We start from the raw sequence: 23000 nt of genomic DNA, 5'->3' as shown, positions 1-23000 counted from the left end.
TATTTAGACTGTTTTGTTGAGAGTTGCCACCATGTTGATTCCAGCTCATGGTAAAGCCATGTATGGAGAGTGAAACTATTCTACAGGGATTTTTAGGCTGTGAAAGCAGAGGGGGCAAACTTTTCTTCTGAGGTGCCTCTAGATGGATTCAAACTACCATCTTTCTACTATGAGTTGAGTGTTTAACCACTTATGCTACTCAACACTGCCAGTCTGAGGTTGCTGTTAGGTGCCGTCAAGTCAGCTCTGGCTCACAGGGACTTGATGTACAAAAGACCCAAACACCGGCCAGTTCCTGTACCACCCTCACAACTGCTGTCTTACGCTTGCGCCCAATGTTGCAGATTCTGTGATTCCTTCTCTTCAAGGGTCTTCCTCTTTTTTGCTGGCCCAACTTTACCAAGCATGCTATCTTTTTCCAAGTACAGGCCCTTCCTGATAACATGCTAAAGGATCTCAGACAGTGTCACCATGGTTGCTTCTAAGGAGCATTCTGGCTTTACTTCTTCCAGGGCAGATGTCTTCTTTTGGCACTCCATGATACTTTCAGTGTTCTTCACCAGAACCATAGTTCAATGTCCAATTTGCACATGTATATAAAGTGAGTGAAAATTCCATGACTTAGGCCTGGAGGACTTTAGTCCTCAAGGTAACATCCTTCCTTTCCAACACTTTAAAAAGGTCTCGTGCAGCACATTTACCCAATCAATTGATCTCTTGACTGCTGCTTCCATGAATATTCATTGTAGATCCAAGCAAGATGAAATTCTGGACAATTTAATTCTTTTCTCCATTTATCAAGATGTTACCTATGGATCCAGTTGTGAGGATTTGATTGTTACATTGAGTTATAATCCAGAGTGAAGGTGCAAATAATCTTCATCAGCAAGTGCTTAAAGTCCTCCCCACTTTCAGCAAGCAAGGTTGTCATCTGCATATCAGTTGTTAATAAACCTTCCTCCAATCCTGATGCAGCACTCTTCTTCCTATACTCCTGCTACTCTGAAAATTTGCTCTTCATGCAGATTGAATAAGTATGGTAAGAAGACACAAGTGTGATGGCCACCTTTCCTGATTTTAAACCATGCTGTATTTCTTTGTTCTGGTCACACAACTGCTCAGCATGGGCACAATGTAGTGTTCTGGATTTCCCATTCTTCTCAAGGATCTAGCACATAGTTTATGATCCATACAGTCAATAAAGCACAAGTAAACATCTTTCTGATATCCTCTGCTTTCAATCAAGATTCATCTGACATCAGCAATGATATCCCTTGTTCAATGTCCTTATCTGAATCCAGACGGAATTTAATGCAGCTTTTGTCAATGGATTGCTAAAAGTGTTGTTAAATGGTCTTCAGTAAAATTTTATTTGCATGTGATATCAATTATATTATCCTATAATTTGAGCATTTGTTGGGTCACCTTTCTTTGGAATGGTACAAATATGAATCACTTCCAGGCAGCTGGGCAAGTAACTGTCTTCCACATTTCCTGGCATAGATCAGTAAGTGCTTCAAGCTCTTCACCAGCTAAGTTTCCATTGGCATTCCATCAATTCCTGTAGCTTCATTTTTGGCTAATGCCCTCAGGATCTTTTAATAATACATTTCAGGGTTGATTTTTTTTTCTTTAGTTCTTTCAGTTTCAGTTATGTGTGTTCTTCCTTTTTTATTTTCTAACTCTAGGTCTTTGCACTAGCCTCATTTGAGCTGCTGCTATTGAACTTTTCCATTGGCTCTTCCCATATAGGCAATTTGATTTATGTGTATTGCATCAGGAAAAGTCCACATATCTTGTTGCCTTTGTGTTGTTGAAAACAGGTATTTGCAATGAAGAAGTCATTGGTCTTGTAAAATTCTATCATATGATCTCTGGCTTAGTTTCTATCACCAAGGCCATGTTTTCCAACTACTGTTCCTTCCTCTTTGTTTCCAACTTTTGCATTCCAATTGTTAATCATTATCAATGCATCTTGATTGTATGCATGATCAATTTCAGACTGGAGGTCTTAGTAAAAATTCTTCAATTTCCGCATCACTAGCTTTAGTGGTTGGTAAACAAAATTTAGTCATAATTGTAGTAACTCAGTTTCATTGTATGCAAATAGATATCCTATCACAGACAGCATTGCACTTCAAGATAGATTTTGAAATGTCACTTTTGATAATGAATGAGATGTCATTCTGTAAGGTCTCTCTCTCTGGGCTAGATTTAAACCTTGGTCCTTGGCTCCGCACGAGAAAGAATTCACGCCGAAGCCTGGCTCGTGATCCAAGTGAATTTAATGAGAGTTAAAAGAAGCTTCAGGTTTTACACGGCACCCATAGGATTCCTTTTGACCATGCGGCCTGGCAGAGACTGCTCAGGGTCACGCAAAGCTCTCTCTCCCAAGTTTTCCTCTGAAACAAGACCCCGCTCCCTCTGGGTTCCTGCCTTTTCAAGAATTCCCGGGGGAGGCGTGGTGAAAGACCCCAGGTTGGTCCCATTGGCTGAATTGCAATCACCTGGCCCAGGTGGGCTGATCCAGGTTAACGCCCATCTGTGCCCACCAGTGGGAAAATTCAGGCCCTTGTCCTATGCTGGCTCTCCTGGGCATGTGTCAATGGACAGTCCTATCCCTATGCTAGCTACCTAACAATTCCTTTGGAATCTACCATCCTACAATAGTAAATAAACTATTATCATTGTGTGGTTCAAAATGGCTAAAACTCACTCATTTTAGCACAGTAATATCTAGGATATTCATCTTTATGTATTCCATTTTAATTTTGATGATTTCCAATTTTCCAAGATTCATACTTTGTACATTCCAAGATCCAACTTTTATTTACTTATTTTTTGCTGAGACATTTGTTAATAATTAATATTTAGCTATAGAGTAGAGCCAGGGATAGAGCTGCAGCAGGGAATTAGAAGTTGGGTTTGAAGGGGGGGTAGGGGAGGGGGTGTACAACCATGAGGACACAGCAGACTGCTCTGTTGGCAAAGTCTACTTCTCAAGGGCCAGCTTATGGGGCAGGAGATACCAAATGCTGCCATTGTATGCAGACACCCGAGCCGGGGGCTGTCATTACACAGGGTCCTTAGTCAATGCCACTTTCTGAGATGGCTGAGCAGTGATCAAAGGTCAGGTAAGTGGGGGCAGAACAGTATTCTTATAGAAGTCCCTAAGGGTGGAGATATTCCAACATGCAATTTGGGGTCGGACATAAGCCGAAAATTGAGACACCGTAGCCATCACATTTAGAAATAATAGTCTCCATCACTGTTGCTCCTGACCGCCTGTGCGTCCTCTGCACCGCCCTCTCGATTAAACGTATTGACCTGCAGGATCCTCATTTGCTTCTCGTGGTGCTTTTACCAGATTCTCCAGCAGCCAGCAGCAGCAGGTGGTACGTGGCCCCGTAGACCTGCTTGTCCTGCTGCAGCTGCTTCATGATCTTGTTGGTCTCGCTCTGTGCCTTCTCCTCCTTGCGCTGGTTCTCGGTTTTGCTGTCGCCGAGACAACCCTAGGCGGGGGCGGGGCGCAAGTGTGTGACCTCGCCCATCGCAGGCGTGCAGCTCCCTCCCCCCCTCACGCCCCTGCGTCTAGATGAGGGGACTGATGGCGGCCGCGGCGTCCAGGCACGAGGGCGAGAGTGGTGGGAGCTGGTGCCGCTGCCGCCGCTCTTATTGCATCTGCCGGAGCTGAGCGCGCTGGCGGGCTGAGGCCAAGTCCCAACGTTTAATAAAAGTTTGCAGCTACTTCTTGTATGGCCAGATCAACACCAGGCTGCTTCTAACAGCAAGTGACCTTGAATCTCCCCCACCCGTGTGGAGCTGACCAGAGCTAGCTGAAACTACTAGCAGCGAGTGACCTTTAATCTCCCACACACACCTGCGGAGCTGACCAGAGCTGGCTAATGGCCCGCTTTATTCTAGACCCGCCGCTCTGTCCCGGGCAGGGCCCGTTTAGCTCAGTGCCCACTTTGTTCTCAGCCCACTGCTCTTTACTCAGCACGAATGAACTGGAACCAGGAAGACACCTTACATTCCAGAAACCCGGACATACCTGTATCTCCCAATCCCTGACTACTTTACCTTATATGGACTCAAAACAGCCCAGTCACATGTTCCCTGGACATATAAGCACCACCCCTGTAGGCTGGGGCTCAACTTCCACAGCCCAGACACTGTGGACTGTGGGACTTCGCCCAGGCTGGGTTTTTCTCCCCAATAAAGCCCATTTGCTCTAATTCCACTGATTTGGTCTCTGGAGCCTCTCGACTACCTTACTCTTCTTATTTTGAGTCATACCCCAAAGGCTTTACTATGTGCACATTATTATCTTGAAATGAAGTTTTTTGGGAAGTCACCGCTTTCTCAGTTATGAGTGAGGACTCGTGTTCTTACACTATCTCTGACAATGCTATGCTTCTATTCATGAGGTGCTCAGTATCTGACAATGTTCCATGGCTATCGATAAGGTTTTCACTGCATACTTCTCCGAAGTTGACAGTCTATTCCTTCTTTGTAGTTGGCTTAGTCTGGAAGCTCTGCCCAAACCTGTCCCCTTTGGAGAATTAGAAATACCAGTGACATAGTTTCCAACATCACAGTAACGGGCAAGTCAGCACAGCACAACACTCTGACAAATAGAGTAATTTAAATTTGGACCACATGTCAAAAGCCATCTAGTCCAACTTAACTTTCTAGATGTGTGGCAGTTAGATTTATATCAATATACACCTGTATGAAGGTATAGGGGTGGAATCCAACTTATCAATTAGCTCACACCTGATGATGCCTCCTTGGAGCTGTGGCCTTTTCACGAGACACACTGGGACTCTGGGTCTGCCTCCAGGGGCAACCCCATGTGCACCAAAGACCTGGAGAGCCTCAGCAGCCTATCATGTTCTCACTGATCTTGGATCCATGTGACTCCTCATCTAATGGCCTGTGATCTCCCTGCTTACCTTCAATGGCCTGCAGCTCTTTGAACATTTTCCTCTTTCTTGTACTTTTTGTATATTCCCCCTGTCCCCATCTCCCCTGCTATACCCCCAAGAAGCCATTAATATAGTTACTATATCTATAGATTCACCCATCTTGGATTTCACATACAGAGAAATATACAAAAACAAAGAAACACAAATGCTAACAACAATAACAAAATAAAATAGAGAAAAACCTCAGTCAAAATGAAAGTAGAAAATACTAAAAACTAGAACCACTTTAAAATAGGTCACAGGGGAGATCAAATTATAAGGTGTTAAATTTTAATTTAGCTACATCTGCCATAATTCACTTTCCAACGCACTCTGCATGAGAGCAAGGTTATCCACATCCCTGGTTCAGTGGGGGTTTACTGGGGGCTTAATCCACACGTATTTCCCCTTCGCTCTCTTTTTCTTTAAGTGACAGAACATTTAAATAGGTCAACAGGGGATCACATGTTATGTTTTAACCTAATTCTATCTACCCTAATCATTTCTACAACATTCTCCTCTGTTAACAAGGGTATTCATACTCCTCAGCTCTAAGCGAGAGGGGATTCACTGGAGGTTAATCTATGTGTGCCCCCTGAACGTGGATGCAAATTGGGTGTTCACAATTTAAGCTCTGATACCATTCCTCCCTTAGATATTGATTATATTATTTACAATCCTTGAATCACACAAGCTAGTGTGCTTCTTCCATATGGACTTGGTTCATGCCTCACTAAAATTATGTCTTGAAATAAAGTTCTTTCTTACATATATATGAGTGTCCCTGGAATTTTCTCTGGCCAACCCAATCTAACACAGTATAAAAATGCTGTTGCCCTTATGTTTTTATTCTTATGGGATATATTCTGAAATTTTCAGGAGTAAAGTGTCCAGATGTCTCCCCTTTATGTTCAAGTATTAGAACAGCCTCTCCCTTGTAGGTTTCTAAGGCTGTAAATTTTCACAGGAATGGAAAACCTCATCTGACAGATTCAAACTGCGGACATTGTGTTAGCAACCCAACGTAAAACCCACTATGGTCCCAGAGTCTTCCCAGTAAGCCTAAAAATTGATAATTACAAAGTTGGAATAATCAACCTATACTTGCATTAAATGGAAAAATGAATTATATTTCTAGATGATATTACCCCATATTATGAAACCCACATAGTTTCTCTGACTGTTTCGGTGTGTGGATGTGGTACAATATCCAAAAAAAAAAAAAGACCCAGTTCTGAACTGGCCAGACTGCACCAGTCAGAACTGGTGCATGGAGTTTCTGAACCTGTACATTGTTGCAGAAACAAACTGCCTTATCTGTCCTCCTGCAGAGGGGTTGCTGGACTTAAGCATCAAACTTTTGGATAGTAGCCCAAAGCATGGCCTATTGTACCACCAGAGCTCCTTGAATATAAAATAAAATCCCCACAATAATAAATATACCACTGCCACCAAGGCAGTTCTGACTCAAACTGATCCTATATACGGCATCTGACACTATCAGTCCTTAGGGAAGCACACAGTTTCACTGACCTTATATGGAGAAGCTGGTGAGTTTAAATGACCAAGCTAGTTCACGATCTAACCCATACTACCAGGGCTGCTTTGGTACAATATAAATGACAAAAATTTGCCCGTTCAGCAGTAAAATGCAGCAGCATATATTATTTGAGAATGTTTTTAAGTGCATAAAATAAATGCATAGGTTGCAAAGTGTATCTTACAGTGTAGCTATCAAAACATTAACTACGGTTATGACAGAAAAACACATTAATTAGTAATAGTAAATGGTAGGTGTAATAGTGCCCTTTATTTCCCAAAGAGACAAGCTCAGACTTCCCTCTGAGCTGCCTCAACAATGTAACATGATTAAAAAAAAAAGTGCCTCTGATTCATTTGGCTGTGGCTTGTCACCTTCACTCATGAAGGAAAAAATGCTGAATTTCAGTTCTGGGTCAGGCACAATCAAGGTGTAGTGGTTTTTTGTTTTTCTTTTGAAACTGTCATTTTATTTGCTTATTTTGAGATCAGCACAGAGACATTATGAACAATTTCACACAATTCTTAATGAATGTACCAAAACCCTACAATGACTTTCCAGCTTTGAATTTGAAGGCAATTTTTAAAAAGATATTATCAAGTGCCTTTATCCTCAAATGCTGATAAGCTGTTACATCTTAAGTTCCATTCATTCACAATATAATGTCACATCTTCACAGCACATACCAAAGCTATGAGGAGAACTGGGTTACCACAACCAAAGGTGTTACAGAGTACTGACAAGAAAGACGATAAGAGAATATAGACATAATTCTATTAAACAAACAGGGAAACACATTTTTTAATGTTGAAGTCATACCAATACATGACAGTGACTCGAAATTTCCATTAAGTATGTTTGTTTTACGGGTACGAAAACTAGCCCCCAGCCCATGGAATGTAATGTTGACACCTAAGACAGTCAAATCATCCTACTATTTTCTGGTTGTAACAAAAATAAACGACCAGTAAATAATTTCACATCTTCTTTTATTTAATCATTCTATTAGGGGCTCGTACAACTCTTATCACAATCCATACATACATCAATTGTGTAAAGCACATTTGTACATCCTTTGCCCTCATCATTCTCAAAACATTTGCTCTCCACTTAAGCCCCTGGCATCAGCTCCTCATTTTTCCCTTCCCTCCCCGCTGTTCCCTTCTCATGAACCCTTGATAATTTATAAATTATTATTTTATCATATCTTGCCCTGTCCGACGTCTCCCTTCACCCACTTTTAATTTTACATCTTTAAAATACCATTTACACTTTAAATGAAAAAGGGACGAAGTGGGATCTCCTCCCTCGTAAAAATGTTGCCAGAACGACTAAAACACTTGCATTTACAAAACAGTTGATAAAAATATTCCTCTTATATGTATGGATTGTGGTAAGAGTTGTTTGAGTCCCTAATAAAATGTAAAAGAATAAAAGAGAAAAAAATGATTAGGGCAAAGACTGTACAGATGTGCTTTATACAATTGATGTATGTATATGTATGAACTGTGAAAAGAATTGTATCAGCCCCAATAAATTGTTAAAATAAAAAAAAATAAAAAAAATATTCCTCTGGATTGTATGAGAAAGAAGAAAACAGGGTCCACTGATAAGACATGGTAGACTTGGCTTCTTTTCCTCCTGCTCCATCAGAGTCTGGACTCTTTTCATCGTTCGTTTCTCCAGTCGGCAGGTAAATCTTTAGTTTCTTAGGTAGCTACTTCAGCTTGAATTCCCTTTGCGTCCCTTTTTTCCTTTTGCCTGCATTTTTTTTTGTCTGAAGACTTGTCCTTTCCTGCTCCTTCTTTTAGATTCCTCGCCAATTATTACAAGTGCAGGTTTCATTGACAAGCTCACTGGTCTCCTTCTTCACTCCCTTCCTAGCTGACCTTCCTTTGGGACGTCCTGGATGTGGGGAGGGCGCCTGGACAGATGCCTGCAGAATGCCAACCACCGAGAAATTTCTGGAAGCCGGGTTGCCTAGCCATTGCCTCTCTCCCCATCACCTGAGCTTGGTGTAGCTGTTTTTATATGTCTACATCCATATATTTCTGGATTTTACTCATGGATGTTCCATGACATTATCAGAAATCCAACATATATATACAGATATACATATTTTTAGACAGCAATACTGTAATTAAAAACAAACAAACAAACAAACTCATGTCATTAAGTCGATGCTGATCATAGGGACGCTGGTAATTTTGAACCGCAGACCTTGAGGTTAGCAGCCTAACCTGTAACCACTATGCAACCAGGGCTCCAAAAATGTAATATTTATAACATTAGACACTTGTGAACTATTAGAAAGTTATTTTTTAAAATTCTGAACTTAGGCAAAGAACATGTGAAATATGTAAAAAAAATGTAGTAAACCTCCTTTAAATTGACGTTGTGCAGTGTAGCAACGATGAAATAAATATACAACTTTTCTCTAGTTCCTACATGCCTCCTCCCCCTCCACTATCATGATCCCAATTCTGCCCTACAAAACGCAGGGAATCCAGGACAGATGAACCCCCCAGGACCAGTGGTGAGAGTGGCGATACTTGGAGGGTGGTTGGAGGGTGGGGTGGAAAGGAGGAACCAATTACAAGGATCTACATATAATCTCCTCCCTGGGGAGTGGACAACAGAAAAGTAGGTGAAGGGAAACATCAGACAGTGTAAGATATGACAAAATAATAATTTACAAAGGGTTTGTGAGGGAAGGAGGGGGGGAAATGAGGAGCTAATACCAAGAGCTCAAGTAGAAAGAAAATGTTTTGAAAATGATGATGGCAACAAGTGTACAAATATGCTTGACACAATGCATTTATGTATGTATTGTGATAAGAGTTGTAAGAACCCCAATAAAATGATTTTTTTAAAGGATAAAATCCTACATGATCGCGAGAAGCTCCTCTTCGCTAAACACAAAAACCTAACTCACCCATGGTAGTCTATGAGACAGTTTATTCTCCAACCAATAGGAAACCTTCCAATCTTCTCCCGTTGTTGTTATTGTTAAATGCCATCAAGTCAGTTCTGACTCTTAGTAATCCTATACACAACAGAAAGAAGCAATGCCTACCCTCACAATGCTTTTGTTTGAGCCTCCTGCAGCCACTGTATCAGTGCATTTTAGTGAGGGTCGTCCTCTTTTGAACAGATCCTCTGCTTTACCAAGCCTAATGTCTTTTCCCAGGGGCTGGTCGCTCCTGATGACATATCCACAGTAAAAGAGATAGACTCACCATCCATGCCTCTAAGGAGCATGTGGCTGAATTTGTTCCAAAAAAGATATACTTATTCTTCTGCTTGTCCAATTCCAAACCAAATTCACTGCCATCGAGTTGATTCCAAGTCACAGTGACTGTATAGGATAGGACAGAATTACCCTTTGGATTTCCTAAACTGTAATTCTTTTTAAAAAATAATTATATTGGGGGCTCGTACAATTCTTATCACAATGCATCCATCCATCCATGTGTCAAGCACATTTGTACATTTGTTGCCATCATAATTCTCAAAACATTTGCTTTCTACTTGAGCCCTTGGTATCAGTTCCTCATTTATCACCCCCCATGAACCCTTCATAATTTATAAACTATTATTTTGTCATATCTTACACTATCTGACATCTCTCTTCACCCACTTTTCTGTTGTCCAGCCCCCAAGGAGGAGATTATATGTAGATCTTTGTAATCAGTTCCCCCTTTTCACCTACCCTCTCTCCACCCTCCTATAATTGACACTCATACCACTGGTCCTGAAGGGATCATCTGTCCCAGATTCCCTGTGTTTCCAGTTCCTATCTGTACCAGTGTACATCCTCTGGTCTAGCCAGATTTGTAAGGTAGAATTGAGATCATGATGGGGGGGGGGGGAGCATTTATGAACTAGAGGAAAGTTGTATGTTTCATCATTGCTACACTGACTGGCTCGTCTCCTCCCTGCAACCTGTGGGAAACAGAAGGATTTCTCCCAAGCTGTCTCCTCCAAATATATGCCAAACTTAGCTGCTTGCAAATGACTATACACTTGGAGGTCATCAGGAGTAGATCAGGGGTCATACTCCCTGAGCTATCAGTCATCTAGAGCAAGCAGACACCACTGTTTATCCCACAACAAGTAAGGGTCCAATCCCTTCTGATAAGGATAGTAGTCTGTTTCCTTGTAGGAGACACCAGAGAGGTCAAACCCATCCAAGGATGACCAAGGTTAGGCTGCCATCCTAAATCTAGGATCCGCCCATCTTGTCACATGTATACCCCCAATCCTTCCTCTTCCTATTGCGTGCATTTCTCTAGACCACACCCTCTCATTACTGTACCTATAGCACAACCCCTTCCTGTGACAAATGTCCTCACCTGTAATAAGGGGGCTTGCATGTCCCCAGAGAAGATAAAACCTGGGCTAGCATTAAAATCTCTCTCTCCCTCCATGTGGACCACCAAACAGGGCTGAGGTGAGCATGCTACCATGAATTGTCTGACTCCATTTATTTCAATATTTCTCTTCTATCTCTCATGCTCTCTATAACTTTACTATGATCTTTACTTATTATCGCTGTACAATTGCGCCTACCGGACCCGTAATGATGTGTTAGGGGCTGGATCCCCTGACAGCAACCCTTTTGTAAAATGTCCAGTAGCCTACAAATGGGTCTTGGGTCCCCAATCTGCACTTCCCTTCATTCACAATGATTTGATTTTTTGTTCTTTGATGCCTGATACCTGATCCCTTTGACACCTTGTGATCACACAGGCTAGTGTGTTTCTTCCATGTGGGCTTTGCTTCTTCTGAGTTAGATGGCCACTTGTTTACCTTCAAGCCTTTAAGACACCAGATGCTATATCTTTTGATAGCCGGGTACCAGCAGCTTTCTTCACATTTGCTTATGCACCCATTTGTGTTCAGCGATTGTTTTGGGAAGGTGAGCATCATGGAAAGCCAGTTTAATAGAACACAATGTTCTTGCACTGAGGGAGTACTTGAGTGGAGGCCCAATGTCCATCTGCTACCTTAATACTTACTAAACCTATAAACATATGTACATAGATCTATTTTCCCATCAACATATACAAATATATCTACACATGTACATACCTTTATTTAGACCTCTATAAATGCCCTTTGCCTCCTAGCTCCTTCCTCTATTTCCTCTTGTCCCACTATCATGCTCAGTCTTCATTTGGGTTTCAGTAATTCCTCTTGGTTACATTACCCTTGTCACGCCCTACCAAGCCTCTTACACCCTCCTCACCATCGATTTGGATCATTTGTTGTTCCCTTGTCCCTGAGTTTGTTAACACCACTTCTTCCCCCCTCCTCCCCCCCCCGCCTCTCCCTCTCCCCTGTCCCCCTAGAACCATCGGTCCCATTGTTTTCTCCTCCAGATTGTTCATCCAGCCTATCTTATTTAGACAGACCTGGGGAGATAATAACATGCAGAAAAACAAGACAGAGCAAAACAAAGCAACAAAAGAAAACAACAACAACAAAAAGCCAATGACAAAACAACAACAAAGAAAAGCCTGTAGTTAGTTCAAGGACTGCTTGTTGGCCTTTAGGAGTATTTTCCTGTCAAGTCTGATGGGGTGCCAAGCTCTGGCCCCCAAATCTGTATTTTGGTGTTCCCTGGGGACTTTGTTGCTCTGTTCCCCTTGCTATTCTGCTACATGCCCTCAGTATTTTGCTCGGTGTGGTGAGATCAGATCGGATGTAATTCCCACACTGTGTCTCCAGTATTGTCTCCTGTAGGACTATAGGTCAGTGAGGGATGTCATGTCTCATAGTTGGGCCGGCCATATGGTCTTCTCTGGGAATTGGCTGCTCTGAGCGGGAATAACGTAGTCAAGGCTTGGTGGGCCAGGTTCCCATGTGCTCTCAGCAGACATGTCCCTCTCCCTGAGCTGCAGCTTCAGTACTGTCCTTTGAAATGAACTCTTCTAGGAGGAGGGGCAGGCATCCACGTAGTTGAGATTGGGGCCGGACCCTTAGACCTCCCCACTGGTTCCCTACTCTACGCCAGCATGTTGCATTTATATCGTGGAGCACAAGGTTGAAGTCTGGTCCCTCTTTCCCTGTAGAGATATAAGCAATACCCTCTTCTTGGGTGGGTTAGTGTCTGGTTCCCCCACTACCTGTTTCGTTTTTTTCCTTTCCCCACCTTTTTAGTTGGCTACCGAATGTGTCCCTGGGATGTGGTCTGAATCGCACTGATTTCTATGACAATCACGTAGTGTGCTGCACTGTGAAGCTTTTCAGTAAGGTCCAGCAATTATCTGTGACTTTCTATCCATAGGATTATATAATCTGTACAATAAAACATTTGTTTCTTCTGTATGTGTGTACATACCTTTAATATATATCTCTTTGATGTCCCGTTACTCTGGCTAGGACTTCTAGGACAATATTAAATAAGAGTGGTAATAAAGGGTAATCATGTCTCATTTCCATTCAAAAGAGGAATGTTTTCAATTCCTATCCATTAAATGAGATTCTGGCCATTGGTTTTGCATATATGGCTTTTATTATGTTGAGAAGTTTCCCTTCTACTCCTATTTTCTTGAGTGTTGTTTTTTTTTTATCAAGAATGGATGCTGAATTTTACCCAATGCCTTTTCTGCATTATGTCTTCCCTGGTTTACATATCAAAGTTATAACTGCTTCATAAAATGAGTTTGGTGGTATATTGTCCATTTGTATATTATGAAATAGTTCACAATTACTATCAACTCTTTTAAAAATCTTTGATAGAATTACCCCAAAAAACCATCTGGCCCCAGATTTTTTTGATGTTGGGAGTTGTTTTATGACTAGATCTATTTCTTCTTGTGTTGTAGGCTTATTAATATTGTCTACGCCAGCATGTGATAATTTAGGTAAATACACTTCTAGAAATTTATCCATTTCATCTAGATTTTAAAATTTTTTGAACTATAATTTTTCACAATACTGTGTATTTTTATCTCCTTTGGTTCAGTTATAATATCATCCATTTCATTTCTGATTGTTAGAATTTTCTTTTGGTTCTTTTTCCTTATTAGGTTTGGTTAATGTTTTCAAAGAACCAACATCTTGTCCCGTTGTTTTTTTATGAAAATGAATTGTTTTTTTCCTGATTCAGTTATTTCTGCCCTAATCTTTATTATTTACTTTCTTCTTGTATCTAAGGGTTTGTTTTGCCGGTCTTTTATCAATTGCTGTAGTTGATGTATTAAGATGCTTATTTTAATGATTTAAGTCTTTCTGAAGTGTGCAGTTATTGCTGCAACTGCCTTTTGCAGACTTCTTTTGCTGTCCAACAATTTTGATAAGTTGTATTTTTGTTCTCACTTGTTTCAGAGAATCTTTTGTGTTCTTCATTTCTTCAATTACTTAGTCATTTTAAAGTAACATATTTTCTCAATTTCCATGTATTTGATTTTTGGAGAATGATCTAATCATATGGTTGATTTCTAATTTTATGGCATTGTAATCTGATAAGATGGTTTGTGGCATTTTGATATTTTAAAATTTATTGATGCTTGCATTATGACTTAAAATACAATTTATTCAGGAGTAGGTACCAAGAGCTCAAGAGAAAAATGTGAAATGCACTTTTGCTAGATGAAGTGTTCTATATATGTCTAGGTGATTAAATTGATAAAGTGCATTGTTTAGTTCTTATTTTTGTTGATTTTCCTTCTAATTGATGGATTTTTGCTCTTAAGTGATGTGTTGAAATCTCCTAGTATTATCGTATTACAACCTATTTGTCCACTTATTTCTGTAAGAATTTGATTAATGCACTTTGAAGGTCATTCATTTTGTACTTACATATGGTTTCTTGTTCCATTAACATATAGTGACCTTCTTTATGTCACATGTGTCTTTTATTTGATGTCTAATTTGTCAGATTAATATGGCTACTTCTACTTTTTATGACTGCCATTACCTTGACATATGTTTACCTATCTTATGATTTTTAGTCTGTTTTCATATCTAAGGTGCATTTCTTTTTAGGATCACATTAAAGAGTCATGCTCTCTTATTCATTCTGTTAGACTTTTGTCTCTTAACTTGTGACTTCATTTACACTCAGTATTGCTACACATAAGTATGGTTTTATTGGCATCATTTTATTATTTATATTTTTAATGGTGATACTGGTTTCAATTTTCATCATAATATTTTGCGCTGTATTCTTTTTTAAAGGTTGTCATATTGATACTCTCTTTTCATCTTATGGTTTAACTTGCTTACATAATTTTCCTTTTGGTTGTTTTGTTGAGGTTTAAACTTTTTTCTTTGAAGATTGTTTCTTGTAGTTTTCTCTCCAAATTAAAATCAGTTTATTGTCTTTTGGGAATGGCTCAATATTGTCTCTGTTCAACTGTTAAATGTTTGATCTGTTACTTCTGTTTTTGGTTTTTAATTTTTGGTCTTCATTATGGAATTGTTATCTATAGCTCCTTATTTTGATTTGTTTAGCTCTGTTTCACTTTGTGTACTACTTCAATGATTTCTCCATAATAATGTCTTCTCTAGTAATTTCAGGTTGCTGTTTGTTGTTGCAGATTCTCTGTTCAAAGAATTTCTTTTAATAATTTTTTGTAAATGTCTTATTTTTAAAAATTCCTTTAGTGTTTCCTTATCTGAAAATGATTTTATTTCTCTTTCATATCTGAGAAATAATTTTGTAGGATATAAGATTCTTGGTGGGCATTTTTTTCTTTCAGATTTTTTAATATCTCAATGCATAGTCTTCCATGTATGGTTTTTCAGTAGAGAAATCTGAACTTATCCTTATTGGTTGACCTTTGTATGGATTGCCCTTTTTTGCCAAGCTGCTACTAGGATTGTTTTTTTTCATACTGGAAAATTTGATTATAATGTGCCTCTTTGGGGATTTTTTGGGATCAATTCTGTTTGGAGTTCTTTTGACTTCCTGAATAGTTACTTTATATTCTGTCATAATATCAGGAAAATTCTCCCTTCATACTTCATCAATTATTTTTTCTTTAGTTAGTATTTCTACTTTCTGTCCTGAGATATTTGTAAAACATACATTTCACAATTTTGGGTCATTTTTATAACTTGACAAAGAATCAATCTTTATCATTGGTCTTCTTGTATTTTGGTGTCAAGAGATTTATTTTTTAAATTGAAAATTCTTGTTTCCATCGTTTCAATTCTCTTTTGTTCTTTCAAAGTGCTATCTAGTTCTAATATTGCAGTGTTTGCCTTTTGTAATTCTATTTGGAGTTGCTGAATTATGTTTAGCATTTCATTCATTTTGTCAAAACGAGCATTCTTCAGTTACTGTATAGTCACTTCTATTTTTTCCTTATTTCTATCTAATTTATCTTCAAGTCACTTGAAGTAACTGGAGATCATTTCTGTAATCTCCCTCATGGGCGGACCATGACTCTGTTCTCCTCCAGGAGCACCTCTGGGTCCACATCTCTATGTGTTAAAATTAATTTGGGTTGTTTTCTCTTGTTTCTGAAAGTGCAGAGATTGGCAGCTGTTTTTGAGACACAGCATTATTGTTTGTTTGCTTTTTTAATATTTGTCTCTGAGTCATCGCAATTCCCACACACCTGTTATGGAAACTGGGTAGTCAAAGGTAGCCAGGAAGTTTCCTATCGGTCTATGCTCAGAAATAACCAAAGGTAGAAAACAATTAAATATTGCCTCTGTCAAAGTCTGGGTTTCAGGGCTGGCAATGATCAACCAGATCAATACAACAGGGGTGAGAAAAGACGAGTTACAACATGCCCCCCCAAAGTTAGTCTCATCAGCCCTGTATGTCAGAATTGGACCCAGATTCTATTTGGGGGTGGGCTTCTGGGCAGGCAGGTGTTAGCACTTTGAATCCTACTCGCACAGAGAAACACTCAAGCATTGCCACACCAATTGTCTCCCCTAATACATGACCTTTCAATTCGGCATCTGCACAGGGTCAGTCAGTCCTCCAGATGCTTCAGGGAAGTTTTGTCACAGTCCAGTCCCCAAGAGTTTCAGCCAGGTGTTGGGAGTCAGTCCACAACAAACTTAACTCTCCCCTTATCCAGCTGGCATGCAATGAGCAGGTGGGGATCTCTCAGCACAGGGCTCAGAAGCCTGTGAATTTCCCTGCCTAATTTCATATTCAACCTCTCCTCAATTATGCAGGGGAAGCATTGCTAATTAGAAGCAGTAACAAAGAGGAATGGGCCATCAGCTCACCCCTAAGGCCTGGAGAGCAGGGGATAGGAAAAGTGGTGGTTCGGCAGCTGTCCTGCTGGGCAGCAAGGAATCCTTGGATGTTTTATAGGCTTCTTTGCAGGGATTCCTCCCTCTGAGTCACTGAGATGTATGTAGTCAGCAAGGGCTTCTGTTCCTCAGGGGAGGCCTGGGTCTCAGACTCCGGAAAATGATCCAGTGCTTTTAAGTTTTTCTTGGGAGAGAAATTATGAGTGGTTCTGACTATATAGCCATGTTGAATTTCATTTTTGTAACCATGTTTTTGACACCACTTAAGAAATATAAATGTGATAGATTCTTTCACCTGTACAACCTTAACCACATGCTTATTCTCTATCTTGAATTTTCTTTTCTTTCCTCGTACACAGACAACCTCACCTGTCCTCATCAATCCTCCAGGGAAGGATTCCGTAGGGAAGTAAAACCTTGCTCTGCAATGAGCATATCTTCAGGGTGAATAATGAGGCTGACATCTAAAAGTATGAAAAGTGACCACCTGCAAAACAGCACTCCAAAAGCACATCTAGCCAGAGTCCATCAGGAAAGAGCATATGTATGCGGAAATCCATCAACATTCCCAAGTCTGGGTCTGAGAACTGAACAGCCCATGGCCACTTCCTCCCCAAGCATTAGGGAAGAGGAAATGCTGGCCTTTGGTACATCTAGAAAGGAGAATGAGTCTGCCTCACAGACTATTTGGACAGCTGTGATGCTAGTGGACAGCACTCTAGGGAGCACTCAGCAGGCAAATTAAAGAAGGGCTTTGGAGGACTCATCCTGTAGATGATTTCCCACCTGTAAATTCACCAGGTACAATTCACAAAACGGCACTCCTGGAGGCGAAGGAAATAATCTTCAGTTGTAGCATGAGAAAAGCTGGCCAAGAAAACAGTAACACAGGAAGATGAAAAGCCCAGGACCCGTGCTTGGAAGTCCTTGAATCTCTGTCCATCCAACTGTTATCATTGGGCTGACTTTCATTGGCTTGGATGAAATGTGTGCCCTACCTAAAGGTAATTTCTTGAGTCCTTCAAAAATAAAAATGTGAAGAATAACACACAAAACTTACCCAATAGTTGGGCTAATGTTGTGGTCAAAGTGATCCTGGACAAACCGGCACACAATGCTTGATTTTCCAACCCCGGTGTCCTGGAAGGAAGTGAGAATACAACCATCAGGATCAACCAGGCCAAATTCTGACCCAGAGTAAACACAAACAGGATAAATTTGGTTTTCATGTTAATGTACTCAAGGGAGGAAAAAAGATATTATCTTCTATTTCTTACCAGTATTTTGTATACTACAGGTGTATTTATTTCACCGATAGAAGAGATTAGGTAATGTAAGTTTTAGAAACACGCTCCATAATTCACCTAGAAGTACCTGCTCACAATAAATGCATCTCCAAAAATTTGGAGATTTTTAGAAGGTTTTAGAAGAATAACTATGGTAACCCATCACATTGTTTTGACAGAATAGATTTTGTTCAAAACTTTTAGTGCTAAACAAATGCACTGTCTATTTTTCTAAGTATCACCCTATGAAATAAGGAATTCTAATTTGTACATTTCTTTAATATTTTCTCTTAAGAACATGTTTGCTGCAAAATAACTTCCAATTTTGCTTAATTATGTAAAAGTCTCATCTCAGATCTTACACTGTGAATTAAATCTTTACACTGATTATAGGATAAAGGTATATATATATATATATTGGAAATCACACACATATGTTTATATATACCCCCTTTCAAAATCCTTGTAATATGGTTTGAGGACTAAAGACACAAGTTCACAAGGTCATGGACAAAGAAAAAGAGACAACACCAGACAAGCGATATCAGTAAGTCCAAGGGATGACAAGCAGTTGGACAAATGGTAACAGAGAAAGAAAAAGCTAAAGCTTGTACAGAAGGTGAAGATAGACCGGTAAGCATGCCAATTTGAGCCACAGACTCCCAGCATGTCTTCAGCTTAATCTCAAGAATTTTTTTAACCATTTTTACCCATATGAAAATCACCGAAAACTAATGCAAAAGATTATTCAAAGAATAAGATCATCCACTTTAAATTTAAAAATACATTAGAAAAACTGAAAATTTCAAAAGAAGAGATAGAAGATATATCCAGAAAACAATCCCCAAAATAGAGCAATCACCCTCCATTTCTAGCATCTTCTGTGAGAGATGGAAGGGAGGGCAAAGGAAAGGTTACCAAAGGTGGCACCTTCAAAGTAAAAGTCACATCAATATGTTCCTATTTAGATGGATCATGGGGACATTTTGAAGTCTCAAATTGAGAGAAAAAGAAAGACAAATTTAGGGAATATAGCAAAATAACTCTCTTAAAAGTATACATTTAAAAGACAAGATCAAAGAGAAAACATTGAAATTAAGAGAAGCATGTTTCTTTTCAGACAATGAAATGTGAACTGAGGTTTAAAATAACAACTGGACTTTATTTTGAATTATTTCTACTCCCACTCCTGCCATTGTGTGTGAATAATTCCAGCCAGTTTCAGGCAAGAGGGGCCTTGATTTGTGCTATTCATCACAGTCTTATTCTTCAGAAAGTCAAAAATCTCAGTGATTGTGGACTTCACTTGTGCTTGGAAGCCATAATAAAACACAGCATTCACTCTGTTTATGTGCAATGTGTAAACCAATGCTTGGATTTCAGAGGTGAGAACAGAATTAAAACATCAGCCACTAAGGTTCCAAATCAATGTTATTGCTATTTCTGAGCTGCACGGAATGGATTCCAGCTAATGTCTCAAACACACTTCTCCAAATCACAACTCTTGATAGTTTTTAAAATCTTTTGTAAATAGGTAGATCTTCGCGCTCAATACCACAGAAATTTGAAACAGGATTATGACACAGTTACGTCACTAGGGTTGATGTCATTGCGTGGTATCACACCCCTACCCCAAAGATCTCAACCTCCACAATTAAAAGGTTAAACTAGTAATATTTGGAAGATAAGAAAATACAAGGCTGAAATCTATTGGATGTGTTAGTCTATCAAATATGAATTTTAATGTGTTTCATAAAACCTAATTCAAATTTAAAGTTGATAATTTTATTAAATTCAGATACATACTTACAAGACACTGAAAGTTTACAGAAATTATTTAAGTCTACTTTTTAAAGGAATTTAAGATTTAAATTATATTTTAAACATTTATCAAGAAATACAGCATTTCACCAACTTCCTGTTTTAAATTGCCAATTTCGCTATGTAGCTAATCTCCTTGGTTATAGTACTGGAATTTCCTTTCTCAGGGTGCAGGCACTTCATTCATCCAACAGGCATTATTCACTGAGCTCAGCATTCCACAGGTTACAGAGTGCGCAATTCCTTACTGTCAGAAGCAGGCCCTCTCTTCAGCGCTCTAGGGCAGTGATGAGTCCTTGACACAAATCAGAACAGTCAATACATCACACATGGAGGCAAGGGAACACCAGGGTCCAACGACCGATGGTCACCTTCCAGGCTTTGGTACTACTTTGCCTTACTGAGTATCCTTCAGCTTATTCTAGTCTCTCCTTAGTGCCAAGATGTGGAAACCACTCCTTCATAATGCCCTCCTGCCTCCTTTCAACTCTAGGATTCAAACTCTGTGCTCTCAGTTGGCCCCTGGTAGAAAAGAGTTTTTTGTTTTGTTTTTAAATTTTCTTTTTAAGCAGTTTTATTGGCACATAAACCACATATCAAACAATAAAATAGCCCAGTCATATCAAGAAAAGTTGCACAATCATTACTACAATAAATTTTAGAGCATTTTCTTCTTTTTTGTACTCATTACTAGTTCCCTTTTCTCCCCAACTTCCCCCCGCCAGACCCCCAAGGAACTTTTTTTTTTTAACAATTTATTGGGGCTCATACAATTCTTTTCACAGTTCATATATATACATACATCAATTGTATAAAGCACATCTGTACAGTCTTTGCCCTAATCATTTTTTCTCCTCTTTTCTTTTTTTACATTTTATTAGGGACTCATACAACTCTTACCACAATCCATACATATACATACATCAATTGTATAGAGCACATCCATACATTCCCTGCCCCAATCATTCTCAAGGCATTTGCTCTCCACTTAAGCCCCTTGCATCAGGTCCTCTTTTTTATTTTCCCCCTCCCTCCCCATTCCCCCCTCCCTCATATGCCCTTGGTAATTTATACATCGTTGTTTTGTCATATCTTGCCCTATCCGGAGTCTCCCTTCCCCCCTTCTCTGCTGTCCCTCTCCCAGGGAAGAGGTCACATGTGGATCCTTGTAATCAGTTCCCCCTTTCCAACCCACTCGCCCTCCTCTCTCCCAGCATCGTCCCTCACACCCTTGGTCCTGAAGGTATCATCCACCCTGGATTCCCTGTACCTCCAACCCTCATATGCACCACCCCCAAGGAACTTTTAATTCAATTATTGTCTCTATAAATCTACCTAGCCTGGATTTCACATACAGAAAAAAAGACCAAAAAACTCCCCTAACAATAACAAAATAAAATAGAGGAAAATTTCAATTGAAAAGAAAGTAGAAAATATTAAAAATTAGGGCAACTTTAAAATAGGCCAAAAGGGAGATGAAATGAATGGGTACATCGCCACAGTCAACTTTAGAACATTTGCTTTCTTCTTGTCCTCATTGTTACTAGCTCCCTGGTCCCCTGAAGTCTCCCCTGCCACGCCCTCAGGTACTATTAGTTCAGTTACTGTCCCTATGGATTTGCCTGTCATGGATTTCACATACAGGAAACCTTTTTTTTTTAATTAACTCTATCTGCCATAGTCCACGTGGAAAGGGTTTTTGGACAAGATTGTGGATCCTAACAGTTAGGCCTCTGCTCTAAGAATCGCTATTCTGGAATCTATTAATTTACTCTGCCCAAAACAACTGACCACAAATCCCCAACGCAGCCAACAAATTAAAAAACCCTGCACTCAAAATAATCTTGAAGAAGGAAAATTAAACATCTCGTAAGTTATTCAGTTCTTCTCACTGTTTTCTACAAATGATCTAAGCTATTTAAATAAGAAGAAAATACCTTTTGCAGTTTGAATAGACCCAGCCAAATACACAGCCAGTGTTTTTTTTCTTTGTCTCAATTTAATTAGATTTTTGTCTTATAAAATATGACAGGACAGTAGGCTAAAAAACTTTTAGTTTGTCTCAGAAGAGAAAGTATTTGTACAATGAAAGAAAGAAAGAAACCACTGCCATTGGCTAGTTAGTGGCTTTGTGACAGCTCCAGGAATCAGCTGCAGCGCCCTCCTCCTGGGTCTCATTTTTCCCACAGTCGCTTGTCTTTCCTCAGCAGGCCTGTATAAGGTTTGCTGAGCTGTGGGCTCCAGGATAGGCCAGAGCCAAGATAATAGACACTTTCCATGAATCACTCGGGTCTGTGATTGCCTTTCCAGATGGAACCACATTCAGACTGAGACACACAGAACCAAGAAAAATGCTGGGCGAGTTACAACACTCACATGTGATAACACAAAGGTTAAAGCAGAAAAATCTAGCGGGGTGGGGGTGGGGAGATTTGGGGACCAAGACACTCCTGGTTAAAAGAAAAGAATGAGGGACAATCAGGCCAGGCTGCTCAGCATTCTTTCAACGCTATACTCTTTCTGGTGGACTGATAGAAACATACGTATTTATAAATATTTCCATTTCGTAAGACTTTAGAAATTTCTTCTTACCTAAGATTCTAGTTTGCAAAAGAGGAAGCTGCGTGACTTCCTTGAGGTCACACATCTAATTGATAAGAGTCTGAACCAAATGTTCTGAGTTCCAGTATAGTCTTCTTAAGATTCTCACAAGTTACATCAGCCTCCCTGGCAAATGTTAATTTCTTTAAAAACAAAGAATAACTTTCTAAAACTCACAAGGAACACTTTTATTATTTTCATTCCTACTTTCCTATCAGTACTCCTAGGCAGCTCAAAGAATTAAGCACTCAAACACTAGCTAAAAGGTTGGCGGTTTGAATACCGCAGAGGCATCTCAGAAGAGAGGCCTGCTGATCTATCTACTTCCTATGGGGCAGTTGTCCTCTACAAGAGGTTGCCATGAGTTGGAATGGACACAACAACTAACAAGTCTCTTATTCAAATTATTCAGTAGTACCATGTACTCTGAAAGATATCCCTATGTTTTACCAGTGAAGAGGGGGTGCATATTACTGACTGCTGGGAAGGTATCAATTAAAATCAATTCTGATCCCATCAAGTAGGAAGAAAGTATAGTAAGAATTTCCCAGT

At 39.7% G+C, this 23000-nt stretch overlaps 1 protein-coding gene and 1 pseudogene across 1 annotated transcript in view; both read right to left on the bottom strand.

Moving 5' to 3' along the window:
- Positions 1-23000, bottom strand: part of RAB31 (RAB31, member RAS oncogene family) — a 161141-nt gene that overhangs the window by 86714 nt on the left and 51427 nt on the right. Inside the window, exon 2 of the mRNA XM_075533041.1 lies at positions 17801-17880. Coding sequence (XP_075389156.1) covers positions 17801-17880 — 80 coding nt within the window. The remainder of the gene's footprint in view (positions 1-17800; positions 17881-23000) is intronic.
- LOC142428050 (guanine nucleotide-binding protein G(s) subunit alpha pseudogene) lies at positions 3247-5090 on the bottom strand (annotated as a pseudogene).

The sequence above is a fragment of the Tenrec ecaudatus genome, chromosome 15, assembly GCF_050624435.1.
Source record: "Tenrec ecaudatus isolate mTenEca1 chromosome 15, mTenEca1.hap1, whole genome shotgun sequence".
Classification (NCBI taxonomy): Eukaryota; Metazoa; Chordata; class Mammalia; order Afrosoricida; family Tenrecidae; genus Tenrec; species Tenrec ecaudatus.
This window is presented reverse-complemented; position numbering and strand designations above follow the sequence as displayed.